Source organism: Syngnathus scovelli, chromosome 6, assembly GCF_024217435.2.
Source record: "Syngnathus scovelli strain Florida chromosome 6, RoL_Ssco_1.2, whole genome shotgun sequence".
Lineage (NCBI taxonomy): Eukaryota > Metazoa > Chordata > Actinopteri > Syngnathiformes > Syngnathidae > Syngnathus > Syngnathus scovelli.
Window position 1 is genome coordinate 16,482,594 of NC_090852.1, and position 14,533 is coordinate 16,497,126.

The window sequence follows — 14,533 nt, forward strand, 5'->3', positions numbered from 1 at the left end:
GATGTCATGTGATGCTTTAAGATTGTTTTCATATAATATTGTTAGGCTCCGAAAAGAGGCTCTCCTTGAGGGTTCACCCTCTTCGCCTCCCCCCTTCCCCGTTTTACGGTCATGTTATGCGCTGATCGACTTTTGCGGTCGGTTAGGTGCATACTGTGACTGATTTCCAGACTGGATTGCTAGCGTAGCGATTTACGGTCCGCTTAGATTGGGAACAAGCAGGGCACTAGGCCAGTAGAAGATGCGGTCGGTGGTATTTGGCACGAGTTTGTAAAGTTCGTTATTGCCACCAGAAGAACCAGATTACAAGAGAAGCCCCCCCCCCCAAAAAAAATAATTTGAATGATAATACTTTGCTTTACTTTTCCTTGCAGCGCTGTCATTCTTTAGCATGAGTTGGAAGAAAAAAAACGATAATTTAAACAGCCAGCTTTCGAGTAAGTAATCATACCCAGACTGCCTTTGAGCCAAGCATGAGCTCATTCACTATCTGCATGAGATACCACAAGTATACGTTGCGCAATTTCATGAGCAAAATATTTTCACAGTGAAGCTGCGGAAATGTCAATAACAAAACAAAGTCAAGCATGGAGAGAAGGCCAGGGGCTATGTAATATTGGTGTGTGTGTGTGGGGGGGGGGGGCGATGAGGTTGGGAGGGGCAACACTGCTGACCTATATTTAGTTCTCCCTCACTATTCTCAGCACATGGAAAGTTCCTCGTGTCCTGCCAGGTTGAGCACCCGAGGTCAAATTTTGCCACACATGGTAATCATCGGTCATCTGTCGGGATATCGTACATCTCAAACGTGATGATGCTGTTGTCAAGGGCGGGCTATGTGTTTTGCATAAACAAATAACTGGGGATGTTGGGGTTACTTTATCTTTCCTGTTTTGACGTTAGCACAAAGTGAGAATCAAAGTGTACTTTTACATTTTGCCTATTTTTGGTGCAGGTGTAATGTAGTGGCTTGGGGGAGGTCATTGGTGTCAGAGAAGCAATAGCTTGGTTTGCACTCATCCAGTCGAGGGGCTGCTGCATGGACTGAGGCGTGTGTGCAGTTGGTCTCATGGGCCCTTTGGCGTAAGTGCGTGGGGCGGTATGGGGGGTGGTTGGGTATCCCCGGCGCACATGCAGATGACAGACATAAACAAAGGTGGAGAACATTTTTTCTAAATATATAAGAAATATATCATATAGGCGGTCAAATTGAAAAGTAGTCAGAGTATTTTTCCATCACTGGACATTTAAAAAGAAACATGCATGCGTGCAAGCTACTATATGATGAACGCGTTACCTCTCTGCCAGAGTGGCGTTCAATGGCCTTCCTGACTTTGCCGTACGTGCCTCTCCCCAGCGTCTCCAGCAGCTCGTAGCGATGCTTCAGGTTGTGCTTGTGGTGATGTTTCTTCACGCCAGGGTTCCTCTTGCCGCCATCGGCGCCCGTCGGGGTCTCCTCGGGGGAGCGTCCGGTGGGCAGCGGTGACGGACCCCCACAACTTTGGCCCCTGGAGGGCTCGGAGCGACTCGCTCCCCGGCGGGGCGTCAGGTAGGCGGTCTCCATCTCACTAATCTAACGCGCGTCTTATTATAAATCAGACGCTAGCTCGCAATAAGAAATTAATATACAGTAATACTTATAGGCCTAATAATAGTCATAAATAAATAAATTACAAGGAATAACGAACAAGCTACTTGTCATATTCGTCCACGTGGAAGCAAATATTTCCAGATTGTCTTAAAAAACGATCACTGTCATGTTAACGTCCTAACCATCTACTTAGCATACAAAAGTCTACAAAAAAATGGCGTTTATTTCATTAAAAAGAATATTAATTGCGTAATAATAAGGTATTATATTAAATTCAGTCGATCATTCGACTTTAAGATGATATATAGTCTATAATGCGCCTCTAATAATAAATATATCACATAGGCTACTCCTCAATCGACTAGTAAGGTCTGTCCGTGTGTCATTTGGGGCTCGCTCGCATCTTCTGTGCTCCTGAACGCTGCCAACATCACTGACTCACATCGACAAGGCGAGAAAGCTGCGACGAAACCGGCGTTTTGGATGAAGATGACCCTCATGGTTGCCCGCTGCTCATTCATCCGGACTCAGCCGCGTTTCGCCGTGCGCCTGCGGGCTCCGTGCCGTGGTCGACCCGGGTTGAGGTGTGCGGTGCTCGGACGCGATCAAGAGCGGAGACGCTGTGGATAATGCCATGGTCGTTTTGCTGTGGCTGTCTCGCTCCCTTCCTTCCTTGGCTTTTTCTCTCTCGCTTGTTTCTGATCCTCTTCTCTCGTTCTTTTTCCTCTTTACTTAACGTAAAGGAAGGAAGGATCCAAGAGCGGTGGGCGGGGATTGCATCCTCCTCCTTTGGTGTCTTCCTCCTCCTTTGTGCGCTCTCTCGCTCTTTCTCTCCCTCTCGAAACCGCTGCAGCTGATGAGCAAGGGGGGGCGTAGCTGGCGACTTCCCTGCAGAAATTTTGATAAATTTCCTCAGAATCCATCCATCTGCTCTCAAGACTTGAAGCGTTAACCAATTTACAAGCATGGCACTGAAAGCACAGAAATAAAAAAACGACATTAAATTGTTTCATTTTAGTGGTGATGGACTTCCAACTTAAAAATCATGTCGTGAAAAGTTGTTCCTGACATTATAAAAACCTGTACAGGTTGTTTTAAATGCCACTCTAATATAGTCCACAATTACAGGGGTCCCGCGGGCCAAATCCAGCCCGCCGAACTTTCCAATCCGGCCCGCAACTGGATTCCATAATTACGAGGAGCAAAGCGAAAATATCATGTGGTCTACAATAAAGTCCACACATGAGGGATGCTCGGTTATATCATTTAAGGATTGTCTCACTGTCCACAGATATATTCGATTCCAATGTGAACCTACAAGTGACGAGATAGATCACATTAAAAACTCTCAAAATTACAAGAACAGACAATTTTGGAGTATGATGGGGGGTCTTTTTGCACACACATTGGATAATGGTAGATCATTTGCAAAATAAAAGGACATTAGCCACTTTTACAAAATGTTCTTGGGGAAGGGGGAGACCAACATTTAATGGGTTCCTCCTGAGCCCAGACCACACTCATCACTGGCGAGGTTTTTGGGTGGTTCAAGTCATCCTGTTACTGTTTGTGTAATCTTGTTTACAGATAAAGTGACAGAGGGACTAACGGTTGGAAAAACCACATCCTTGAAGTATGGAAGTCATCCTGCTTTTGTTGTCTTGGAAATGAGAACAGCTTCGAGCTGTTTGAGCTCTTTCATGGATGGATGGATGCTTGAGGTGACGTCTCCTTAGATATGCGTGCTGTTTTGCGGGTCAACACTGCCCTCTTGTGGCTATACGAAAGTTTTACATATGACATTTATGAACTAAAATATAATTCTATATGGTATGAGAAATATTTGCTGTGATGAGTGTATTATATCTATAATAAAACACAATGGAAAACATGTTTTTTATACAATTGTACAGAAAAATAAATGTATAGTGTAGAAATAGAGATTTTAATTAATTAAGAGGCTGAAATTGATGAACTATTAAGGCCACAATATATCTTAGTTGAAACTATACAACTTTTTGATTTAAAAAAAATATACTACTTTAGTCTTGTAAAACTATGATTTTAAAAAATATACATTGATTTGATAACTTTAAAAAATATACACAACTTATTATGAAAATACACAACGTTATTCTTGTAAAATTACGACTTAGATCTGACAAAGGACAAATTTAAAACACATTTTTTCCCCCAAATAAAGTAAGATAGTAATAAATAGGTTTGTACCAATACTCGTGCCACTATGGAGTGAATATATTATTGGATCATATTAACAGCTACATAGTCTTAGCATGCTAGTTTGCGTTAGCCAAAAAAGGCAGGTTGGGTGGTCACGTGTTCCTGCTTGCTAGCTATAAGCTGTTGACCGCTCTGTAATCGTTTCGTAATTATTATTATTATTTTTGTGTGAATTTAAATTTTAAATAACTTCAGTTGGACTGCAATTTAACAATAATGCTAGTCCAAAAAGGATAGGCGGGTTTTAGGCTGAGCCCACTGCCCCTCCCCTCGCCATAAATCGACATACCGGTCCTTCATCCTCACGCTTGAGAAGAATAGTGCAAGTCCGACATCGAATTTTTTATGCTGTGGACTCCTCATATAATTAATTCATCGTGCGTAAAGAACGCCGTTTAAAGCCCAACAATCACTACTTCGGTAGGTCATCATTATTCAGGCGAGTTGAGCGCTTTCGTTGCAATCCAAATTAGCCGAATTTAGCTAATGCTAATTTTAACAGGTGCTACATTTCTTTTATTAGCATAGCTGAGCGAAAAGGGGAGAACTTTTAATTTTCGTGCTCAGAATATTTTGACTACGACCTTCTCCCCCCCAGCAGGTTTTCGTCAACTTGAGTCAGTTTCGCCAAAATGCTCTCAACCGTGAGGTGCATGTTGTCCAAACTGATCTCCCCGTTGTGGAGTGCAGTAGAAGTGGAGGCTGAAGTCGGCTCAGCGGGTAAATAACTTGAATTTTCCCAAGCCATATTGTCCTAGCCTGTTCCAATTACTTTGTTACGCAGACTCAAAAGTCATTCGCCACCTTACCGACGGCGTGGTGACCCAGCTGGGCCTGGACCACGGCCTCATCGACGATTCCATCTACTTTACGAGTGGCGTGGTGTTGGGTGGGGTGCCGATTAAAATGGGGGACGAGGTGAGCTGCATTGCCGTGGGAGATGGCGCCCAAGGTGGATGGAAGGCCCTCAGGGTGAGCAGCACTCATGTCAACATATACAAGATTTAATTTGTATGCAGAGGTGGAAAAAGTACTCTTTAAAAATAAGTCATTATCTTTGTATGTACCAGGCCTGTTCTATATCAATGTCGTTTTAATTTCTAAGATTTTTTTAATAGGCGTATAAACTCAGATGCCATATTAACCTTGACCTTTTTAAATTGCACTGTATAGGTTGAGAAGAGTTCCGATGCGTGGGATTCTGCAGACGGGACGTCTTTGGAGGACGACTGCGCTCAACTGCGCCCTCTCATCGGCACCGTCACGTCATTTGACGGCCAGTGCGGCTACATCAACAAGAATACTTCCTTTTTAAGCTCCAATTTATGCGAAGGTACTTGCTAAAGTTGTGACGTGAAAAGGTTTTTTAAAAAAAGTTTTGTTCAAAATTGAGACACTCCTATCTTTAGGTTACGAGGCCATGACGGGAGATTGGGTCCAAGTCAAATATTTCATCAATCCCAACGAGTGGACCAGCCAGGCTCATTCCGTTGCCCCTTTGCGCTATTCCCGTCTCAATCGGGTATCTTCCTCCTTGACGTGTCAGATTAATTCTTTCGTTTAGGTTTGAAGGAACCGCGTTTAATCGTCCCTCGCCATGTGTGCAGGTATGCGTGACTAGCGTATATGCTAACAAGGGTGTGGTTGATGAGAGAGTATTCTTCTGCCTGGACTCCCTGCTGCTGCCTGGCTCCTACAAGCCCTTGCCGGGCCACCTGGTCAACTTGGTAATGATGGAGAGCAACCAGTCCATCTACCGCTGGAGAGCTCTGTGCATGGCGCCGTGCACTCAGGGGTACGGCACAAGCTACTTCTCCTGTACGTCTACGTTAAACTCCATGCATTGCTCGATTGATTGAAAATTTATTTTATTTTTTTTGGTTTCAGTCTGACGCCGACTCTGACTGACGTGCCCGCAGCGACGCTGGAGAGCTTAATGGAAAACAAAGGAGGCCTGGATGTAACTAGTTATGGCCAGTTTGGAGATTTGATCGTGGGAGAGTATTGTACACTGACGATATGGATACAGTAAGTGAGAAAAATAAGGAGGGGATTGATATTAACAGAAAGCATTCATCCACTTTTCAAAGCCGTACACACTCAAAGTCACAGATATTAGTGCAGATGGCGACCAGTCGTCTTTAATCCTCTTCCTGCTTTCCGAACAGGAACAAAAGCTCAGAGACACACCGACTCAAGTGCTGTGATTTTGCCGGCTGGGATTCAGAAGAACAGTTCTATCTGGATCCAGGCGAGACGGCACAGAAAGAGCGACCCAGGCACGACTCCGCTTCGGCTCCCGCGGAAGAGCGAGGAAGTCGAGATGAGGAGGCGGACAGCAAGGAGACAAAGCCTTCTTTCGGTTTGAGAAGAGAAGAGAGAGAGGCAGATCTTCCTCCGGGAGAGCGACTGTCTGTTGTTGTGGGATGCCGAGCAAAGTAAGTTGGGCTAAAACTTTTGAAAGAGCTGGAAATGACACAAGCTTGGATTTACAGGAGCCTGGGAAGCTGCTCCGAGATGCTCTTGCTGCATTTCTCCTCGTTCGTCATCGGGAGGCGCCTGCAAGTGACGGTGCGCAGCGAGGACGAGAAGCTGCTACTCCCCCGCGCACCCTACGCCCCCGCCGAAGCCAAGCCGGTCCCGGTGGCACCTTCTCGCGTCATCACTCTGACCGCTCCGAAAGACGTCACACTCAGGTAGTAAAGTTATTGATCAAGTCAGTTCAAATCCCCCCCGGAAATTAGAGTGAAAGACGGAACAGTGAAAAGCTCGTCCACTAGATGGCAGTAGTTTAACTTTTTATTTTTATTGCGCTATTGGTTAGCGCTAATTGCAAAAGCAGGGCCGACTGTAATTAATCTTCATAAGGTCATAAAATGACTGAAGGCCTCTGCTTCCAACTGTGGTCTTTGTTTACGTGATGGAACTTTCCTTCCTCCAGGTTTCCTATCCGCCGTCTGCCGTGCTTCCTACCTTTCTACGACGTGCCGCAGGCTTTGCGAGACTGCGCGGCCGGGCAGAAAGACGTCCTGGTCGTCCAGCCCTGCTTAGGAGAGGTTCGAATTCCAGTTACGTCGTGAACATTTACACTGGCTGGGATTTTTTTTTTTTAACTCCTGTGTGTGTTTTTTTACCAGGTGCTGTCAGTCTCCAACGCACAGGCCCGTTTTTCGACTCTGCTGTGGCTGGAGGAGCTTCAACACGAGAGGGAGATGTCAGAATTCGCCATCCAAGGAGCGCTGCTCAGGAAAGGAGCCGTCTATCTTCACCTGGAGGTCCTCGGCTTGGCCGAGGGGAGGCCTAATCTCAATTTAGGCCAGTCATAAATACTGCGAAACGTCACGTTTGTACCTAAAACGTCTTGCTGAGTCATTTCGCTGCTTTACAGGTGACAGAATTGTGTTGAAGAGTCCACAGAGCGACGGCGTCGTGATGGAGTATGTGAGCTGTGTTGCCGAGGTAAAATGCCTCCAGCGGTGCCTTGATTTTAGTTTTGCCACTTAGGCTTCAAGCGCTCTATAAATATTCCTAAATTGAGTACAACGCAGTGCTTTTTTTTTTCTTCATCAAAGAATGTTTTTTTTTTTTTTTGCGTTCTGAGATTTAAATACACTTAAATTGAGAAAATAAGGTCTATTTAAAATGCTAGATCAACGACGAGGACGTGAGTCTGAAAGTCAACTCGGAATTCCATCACGGCTACCTCGGCGAACCCCTGGATGTGGAGTTCTGCTACAACAGGTGACATCATGTTTAGCATCTCACTTATTCCATGACCTCCTTCTCTGCGCTCTCCCCGTTCACCAGAGTGACCATGAGGCGCTGTCACCACGCAATTGAGCAGATCAAGCCCTTTATGGAAAGTAAGTGCACGGGCGTTCTTACTACTGCAAGTGGTTACCTTACCATCGTTTTGTAGTTTTCTTCCCCTCTCGAGTTAATTCTCAGACCCCTCTGTGGACCGCGAAATGGTTAGATGAAGACGACCAAAACACATTGGATGGAAATGAGGTAAAAAAAAAATTAACCCACTTGGTCGTCAAGGAAACGAGGTGTTTGATTCCTAAGGGTGTTCATTTTTTTATCAGCAGACCCCCGGGGAACAAGTAAATGGCTGGTTACCAAACATGATAGTCGATACGGAGTCAAAAGGCACACAAACTAAAGGTTTGCCGTGACGCTTGTTCCCCTCGCAGTGTTTACATCATATTCCAAAATATGCGTATTCATTTCCAGATGGCACCGAGCCGTCCAAGCCCGCCCCCAGCCGGGGCCGATTTTTCAACCTCGACCTTAACCCTGCTCAGAGGGAGGCGGTGAAGAGAATCCTGGCCGCAGAATGCCGTCCAACACCTTATGTGCTTTTTGGACCTCCCGGCACCGGGAAGACCATCACCATTATCGAGGCCATACTGCAGGTGAGGACAAGAAAAATGAGAGAAGAAATTCTCCCACAAAGTCAACCTTCGATAGGGCTGTGCAAGTAATGGAAATTTAGTAGGACTGTCCAATTCTTCCACTTGCAGGTGTACCACTTTCTCCCCAGCAGCCGCGTCCTCGTGTGCACGCCCTCCAACAGCGCAGCCGACCTTATTTGCGTCCGCCTGCACGACAGCGGTCTCATGCACGCTGCAAGCCTGGCCCGTGTGAACGCGTCCTACAGGCAGGAGAAGGTACGCACTGGCCTCGTAACCAATGCCATGTTCTAATATTTCTGACTCCGGCAGTACATCCCCGATGTGCTGAGGCAGTACTCCAAGGCCGGCGAGGACCTCAGTCACGCCGCTTTCCACCGCATCGTGGTCAGCACCTGCTCCAGCGCTGGCTTGTTCTTCAATCTCGGACTCCAGTGAGTCCTTGGAAGCGTCTTCTTCAACCCACAGTTTTACATCATTGACTTTTTTTTTGTCATCCTCAGAGTGGGACATTTTACTCACGTGTTCCTGGACGAGGCAGGCCAGGCAACAGAACCGGAATCCCTGATCCCCCTCAGCCTCGTTTCAGAAAGAGATGGACAGGTGAGCTCTTATTGAACATGTTTTTGCGTTCCTCTGCCAGATGAATTTTCTCTCAATTGATTTTTCACGTGTGACCGGCTCAGATAGTATTGGCCGGAGACCCTTGCCAGCTGGGGCCATTAGTGAAATCCAAGATGGCCTCCGCCTTCGGCCTGGGCCTGTCCATGCTGGAGCGGCTCATGGCCAATCCACTTTATGCCAAACACGAGTGGGGATACAACCCAAATCTAGTGGGTGCACCCGTCACTAACTTATTTTTATGAAGTAAAACAAATATCGGTGTCAAAGAATACGATGTTGTCGGAAAAACCTCCAGGTGACAAAGCTGATTTACAACTACCGATCTCACGAGGCCTTGCTCACGTTGCCCTCCAAGATGTTCTACCACGGAGAACTGCGCGCCAAAGCCCCCAAAGCTGTCGTAGACTCCCTGTGCCACTGGAAAACTCTTCCCAAAAAAGGCTTTCCTCTCCTCTTTCATGGCATCCGGGTGAGTACGTTGAAACATCTCAAATGGGCATCACATCTTTTTTTTTTGTAAACACAGATGCTCTCCTCTAGGGAAAAGAAATGAGGGAAGGCAACAACCCGTCGTGGTTCAACCCAGCCGAGGCTGTGCAGGTTATGTTGTATTGCTGCCAGATGACCAAAAAACTCTACAACCCCATTGTTGCCAGTCAGATCGGAATCATCGCCCCCTACAGGAAACAAGTAATACTGCAATCCGTAGCATAGTAGGCCTAAGTGTTCATAAAAAAAAACGAGATGAATGTTTTAGTCCTAAAAAGAACATTTAATATTGGATATTTAAAATGGTTTTAAAAACAACCTTTGATTGAATGCACATCTATTAAGAAAGAAAAAAAAATCCTGTTTTCCAGAGCGAGAAGATCCGCGTCCTCCTGGGTAAGGTGGGCCTGTCTGACATCAAAGTGGGCTCCGTGGAAGAGTTCCAAGGGCAAGAATTTCTCGTTATCATCATGTCGACGGTAGGCTGAAAGATTTCTTCTGTGGTCAAATTTCACTGCATTTTGCACATCGTATTTCCTCCCTGTGCGTGCGATAGGTGCGCTCCAACGAATTGGCATTGAGCGACGACCTGCAGAGTGCCCTGGGCTTTCTGACCAACCCAAAGCGCTTCAACGTGGCCATCACTCGCGCCAAAGCCTTGTTGGTCATCATTGGAAACCCCCACATTCTCGTTAGGGTGAGTCCTCAGACCCAAAACAAACAAAACATTAAATTTGCAACTAAGCCTGCTCTTTATTCAAATCATTTAAATGTATGTTTTTTGTTTTTTTTTTGCCTGCACCCCAGGATACATGCTTCAGGGCACTCCTTCACTATTGTTTCACCAGTGGAGCATATCTGGGCTGCGACCCCCCTCCTTCCATAAGAGACTCAAGCATGTAAACGTGTTTCATCCTATTAAATTCCACATGATTACTATTATTATGATGTCATTATCTATGGTAAGCAGTTCAACCTTGAACTGATTTACACGCACGTTTAACATACAGGACGTAATACGACCCCTGAGAAAGTAAATGTTATGAGAGTAAAGTTGGGATATTAGGGAGATTTTTTTTTTTTTTTGAATAAAAAATAAAATAGATTGACTATATTAGACCATATCGCACTTTTTTTGTAGTTTGACTGGTCCTGCAATTTAAAATTAGAACTCAGACTGGCATCAAAAATCCTTGTTCCTAATCAGTTGGTGACTGCTTTTGTTGCATTACCTCTACTGGCCAGAAGGTGGCCACAACAAGGATTCAAAACAATATTTACTTAATTTTCAGATGTAATTGTTTAATGTAAGCTAAACACTAAGTCAAAACATTGTGGCATCAGGGGAAAAAATGCTATGTTTGTACGTTCAAACATATTTAAACTTATGGAGGAAAAATATTGTTTCGAATATAAAATACTTTTATTCCATTGTTAACTTCACACTTCCACAGAATTGTAACATTGCGAATTCTCTCAAAAATACTCTCCCAAGATTGAAATTAATTTCACAATCATTTCTTAGTCCTCCTTGTCGTTGCCTGTAGTATTTGAGTATTTTAATATTGTTAACTAAAACTCCATCTTTGTGTCAACAGAACTGACTCGAGTCACAGCGCTGCATGACCGACGTTAAACTCCTTCCTTCCTTCCTGTTGACCGAGTGAGTGACCCCTACTCTTTGCTTTCCCGTGAGAGCGCCATAGACGCTCAGCCGATTCAAATAAAGATATGACGTCGCTGTACCACGCGCGCCGCTCTGTCTTTATTAAGTCCACGCACTTGACCGTGCGGAAGAATTGGCCATTACGTATCCGTCTGCGTCAATCGCCGAACCACCGCCGCCGCGTGCTAACAGGACGTCATCTCTTTGGAGCGCAATTGAAACGTCAGACGATATTACGTGGCTACTTGTAATTAAAATACGGCTCATTACTTTAGTGGAGTCTGCCGAGCAGAGGTGGATTTTTTTTTTTTTGGGTCATTTGGGCGTCTCGGCCCGGCAGCGTCTGCTCTCGAGGCAGGCTCCCGGAGACTGGATGTGACAATTGAGTGTGAGTGACAGTCTGCACCTCCACTGTCAGTCCTGCTGGAGCCCAAAAAGGGAGGGAGGGAGGGGGGGATCAATTTGTTAAGTTATAGAGTCTCTTATATGTTGGGAGGAGACAGCTTTTATGTTAGCTCCCAAATACCACCTTAGTCTTTTCTTCCACAACTGACCCCCGACTTTGATGTGGCTTTCTTGGCCAAAATAGGGGGGGCGGGTTAGAGCATGTAAAACATGGAGGAATTGATGTCAGGCCTGACAAACTTTGTATACAAAGTACATTAATATGCGACATTCATTTTCAAACCTGCTTATTTAATCCATTTACAATGAAATAAAATAATGTTAGGTCAAGCTAATGGATGGATGTCAGTGATTTTTCTGCACTCCTAAAATTACAAGTTCATTCTTTTGAAATGACAACTAATTTGGACTGACCCCTAATAAAGCAACTTGTTTCTCCTTCAGTTGTGAAATATTTTTCACCTAAAATAACTTATAGATAGATAGATAGATCGTTATTGTCATTGTCACATGTACAACTAAATTAAAAGTGAAAGTGCCAACCAATCAGTGAATCTGCTAAAATTAAAATAAATAAAAAAAATTCATTGAACTAACATAGTTGGAAAACTACATTTCTTATATTTTCATCTTGTTGTGAAATTATTTTGTAATCCTATTTGATGCTCTTAAAACAGCAACTTGAGCTGGTCATTTTACAACTTAAATTAAAATGGCGTCTTATTTAAAACATGCATAATAACACATTACTGTTTTCATTAGAATACATACTTGGGTCGATTTTTTTCAAATCTGTAATATTCCTTGAAGAAACCATGAGTGATCAACTAATTTATAGTATTTTATTTTCATCAGCATTCTGCAAGTGTTTCTTCTTGAGTGCAGCAGTGCATTAGCGAGACAGACAGGGTGTCTACATGGCAGCCATTAGGCCCAACAACACACCCCTGCTGGGCTGCCGGCAGGGTGAACGTGCTAAATACGTGGAGCCATTGTGCTCCCAAATTGGTCTGTGTGACTAATTAGCCCCCTTCTGACGGGCCGAGCTGGAACCGGCCGCCCAGTCATCGGCAGGGGCTATAAAAGGGCGGCAGCAGACGGGCGGCGCTAGTCCGCTTTTAACAGGGGGGGCTCAAATTAAAAGTCAAGTCCGAATCAGTGGCGGGTACAGGGGATAGAGTCCGGCGGAGAGTCCTGAAAAAGCCCAGAGGCATCTCGAGACAGACGACATCAAACCAAAGCCAAAATACTCTATTGTCATTCTATTGATGGATCACAAGGACTAAGTCAACACGGCTCATCCGACATTTTGTGATGCAATTTCGTATTGGTCTTGTGTGTGTATATATATACGTTGACTTTTCGGTTTTCCCACTGTTCGTTTTGGTGCATACTTTTCCATTTTGAAATGGAAGTTCACATTTGTTCGCTGATAAATTTGCAGGTCAGGTTTTTTTTAGCCCACACGCTCCTTCTTTCAACTCCATGAAACCTGGCTCATTGTGTCCCCTGGGTTCACACACGGGGGGGGGGGCTGCCCCCCCCCCCCCCCCCCCCCCCCCCCCTCTGTCTGCAGCCATGACAAAAAAGCCGTTGTCTCCAAACACATCGTCTCGGCGTCTTTGATAGCTACGTGATAAGAGACTTAGAGACTGACGGGGTCGGCTCTCGCGGTGTATATAAAGCGGCCGGCGGCTTCCTCCGCCACATCCGCTCTCGACATGGCAACGCTCCTCTTCCTCGCCGCGACTCTCCTGGCCCCGCTGGAGGCCTTCGACTTGGGCCAGTCCACCCGATGCGTGACCATCCCCAACCAGATGAAGGTGTGTCAAGACGTGGGCTACTCTGAGATGCGGCTGCCCAACTTCTTGGGCCACAGTAACCTGGAGGGTGAAGTGGTACCCCGCTCTGAAGACTGGAGGCCCCTGCTGCAGACGGGCTGCCATCCTCAAGCTCAGGCCTTCCTCTGCTCCCTCATCGCTCCTGTCTGTCTTGACACGTAAGTTCCTTTTCTTCCTCCACTTCACATCGTGCAGCCTCGCTTGGGTTTAACAGTACGGCGCTTATTTCCCGCCTTCAGGTTCATCCAGCCCTGTCGGAGTCTGTGCGTGGCTGTGAGGGAGAGCTGCGCCCCCGTGCTGGCCTGCCAGGGGCACCCTTGGCCCCAAGCGCTTGACTGTGATCGCTTCCCAACCGAAGAAGACACGTGCCTGTCTCCGCACGCCAAGTTCAGCCATTTTCCTAAAGGTAAATACCACACGTGTATTTATTTTGGAATTTTCAAATAAAAAAATTATTAATGAAAACTGTAATAATTTTTTTCATTGCAGACTTACCCAAAGCAACTTGTCAAAATTGTCCCATGGTGGAAGAAGCTCCAGCTATGAGAACAGTCCTGGATGCTTTTTGCCAGCATGACTTTGGTAATAATCAGAAGCCATTTTTATTTATTTTATTTATTTTATTTTAATTTTTCCAGGCAAATTATTATTATTAACATAACACTACAGATTATTAATCCTCCCCTCCTCCTCCGCAGCTGTTACAGCAAAATTTCACCACCGCCGCCGCCTCCTGACGGGCGAGCCCGCCTTTGAGGTCGAGGGCCGTGTTGAGTTCATCCGCCAGGGCCCGCTGCTGCCCTACGACACCCACCACCTGCTTCACCAATGGCTGCTCATCAACCTGGGCTGCGCCAACACGCTGGCGCGACCCGGACGCTCGCAGCTCTACGTACTGACCGGCTCTGTGCGGCCCGACGGCACCCTCGCTATCGCCCGCCTCTTCCCCTGGCACAAAAAGGACGCCAACATCGCCGGGGCCACACGCAAGTGGAAGCATCACAGATGTTGAGCGTAAATCTTCACATGGAGCATTTAGAGGGGAGAGGGTTCTCTGCTCCTATAGCACACTGTATTAGAATGCACTCCAACCTGTACATATGTATACTCAAGATTTTATTTTCTATTTAAAAAGGAAAACAATAAACTATTAGATACTGTTTTGCAATTGGACTCATTTTCAACAGCACCTTCAATATCGCTAAACACACTTCTAACTCAAATGTGGCAGACTAACCAATCACATTCAAACTTGTAAAAT

The 14,533-nt window shown here is 45.6% G+C and overlaps 2 protein-coding genes across 9 annotated transcripts; both read left to right on the plus strand.

Moving 5' to 3' along the window:
* Positions 1–942: 942 nt before the first annotated feature.
* On the plus strand, positions 943–11,105 carry mov10l1 (Mov10 like RNA helicase 1). Of its 8 annotated transcripts, XM_049722202.2 has the most exons (29): positions 943–1,083; positions 1,358–1,549; positions 3,179–3,312; positions 4,434–4,552; positions 4,617–4,804; positions 5,006–5,165; positions 5,242–5,354; positions 5,440–5,627; positions 5,720–5,860; positions 6,001–6,270; positions 6,328–6,528; positions 6,774–6,888; positions 6,970–7,147; positions 7,221–7,291; positions 7,482–7,573; positions 7,640–7,695; positions 7,752–7,844; positions 7,928–7,999; positions 8,069–8,250; positions 8,359–8,505; positions 8,560–8,681; positions 8,751–8,850; positions 8,934–9,080; positions 9,167–9,340; positions 9,412–9,561; positions 9,732–9,839; positions 9,917–10,057; positions 10,168–10,259; positions 10,959–11,105. In XM_049722202.2, exons 4-29 carry the CDS (start codon positions 4,465–4,467, stop codon positions 10,984–10,986), a joined length of 3,417 nt encoding a protein of 1,138 aa, XP_049578159.1. In that variant the 5' UTR covers positions 943–1,083; positions 1,358–1,549; positions 3,179–3,312; positions 4,434–4,464; the 3' UTR covers positions 10,987–11,105. The 8 variants fall into 8 exon arrangements, 7 of the variants coding, with proteins under 7 accessions (XP_049578159.1, XP_049578160.1, XP_049578156.1 ...); XM_049722203.2 differs by lacking the exon at positions 4,434–4,552; XM_049722199.2 differs by lacking the exons at positions 3,179–3,312; positions 4,434–4,552 and having other exon boundaries at positions 999–1,156.
* Positions 11,106–12,994: 1,889 nt separating this feature from the next.
* szl (sizzled) lies at positions 12,995–14,434 on the plus strand. The gene is made up of 4 exons (XM_049722869.1): positions 12,995–13,430; positions 13,512–13,678; positions 13,762–13,854; positions 13,971–14,434. Exons 1-4 carry the CDS (start codon positions 13,153–13,155, stop codon positions 14,282–14,284), a joined length of 852 nt encoding a protein of 283 aa, XP_049578826.1. The 5' UTR covers positions 12,995–13,152; the 3' UTR covers positions 14,285–14,434.
* The last annotated feature ends 99 nt before the right edge of the window (positions 14,435–14,533 follow it).

Coding starts and splice junctions, on each gene's coding strand:
- szl (XM_049722869.1), top strand. CDS start 13,153: ATGGCAACGCTCCTCTTCCTCGCCGCGACTCTCCTGGCCCCGCTGGAG. Junction 13,679..13,761: donor GTTCAGCCATTTTCCTAAAG/GTAAATACCACA, acceptor TTTTCATTGCAG/ACTTACCCAAAGCAACTTGT. Junction 13,855..13,970: donor TTTTTGCCAGCATGACTTTG/GTAATAATCAGA, acceptor CCTCCTCCGCAG/CTGTTACAGCAAAATTTCAC.
- mov10l1 (XM_049722199.2), top strand. CDS start 1,102: ATGGGGGGTGGTTGGGTATCCCCGGCGCACATGCAGATGACAGACATA. Junction 9,341..9,411: donor TCCTCTTTCATGGCATCCGG/GTGAGTACGTTG, acceptor GCTCTCCTCTAG/GGAAAAGAAATGAGGGAAGG. Junction 9,562..9,731: donor TCGCCCCCTACAGGAAACAA/GTAATACTGCAA, acceptor CCTGTTTTCCAG/AGCGAGAAGATCCGCGTCCT.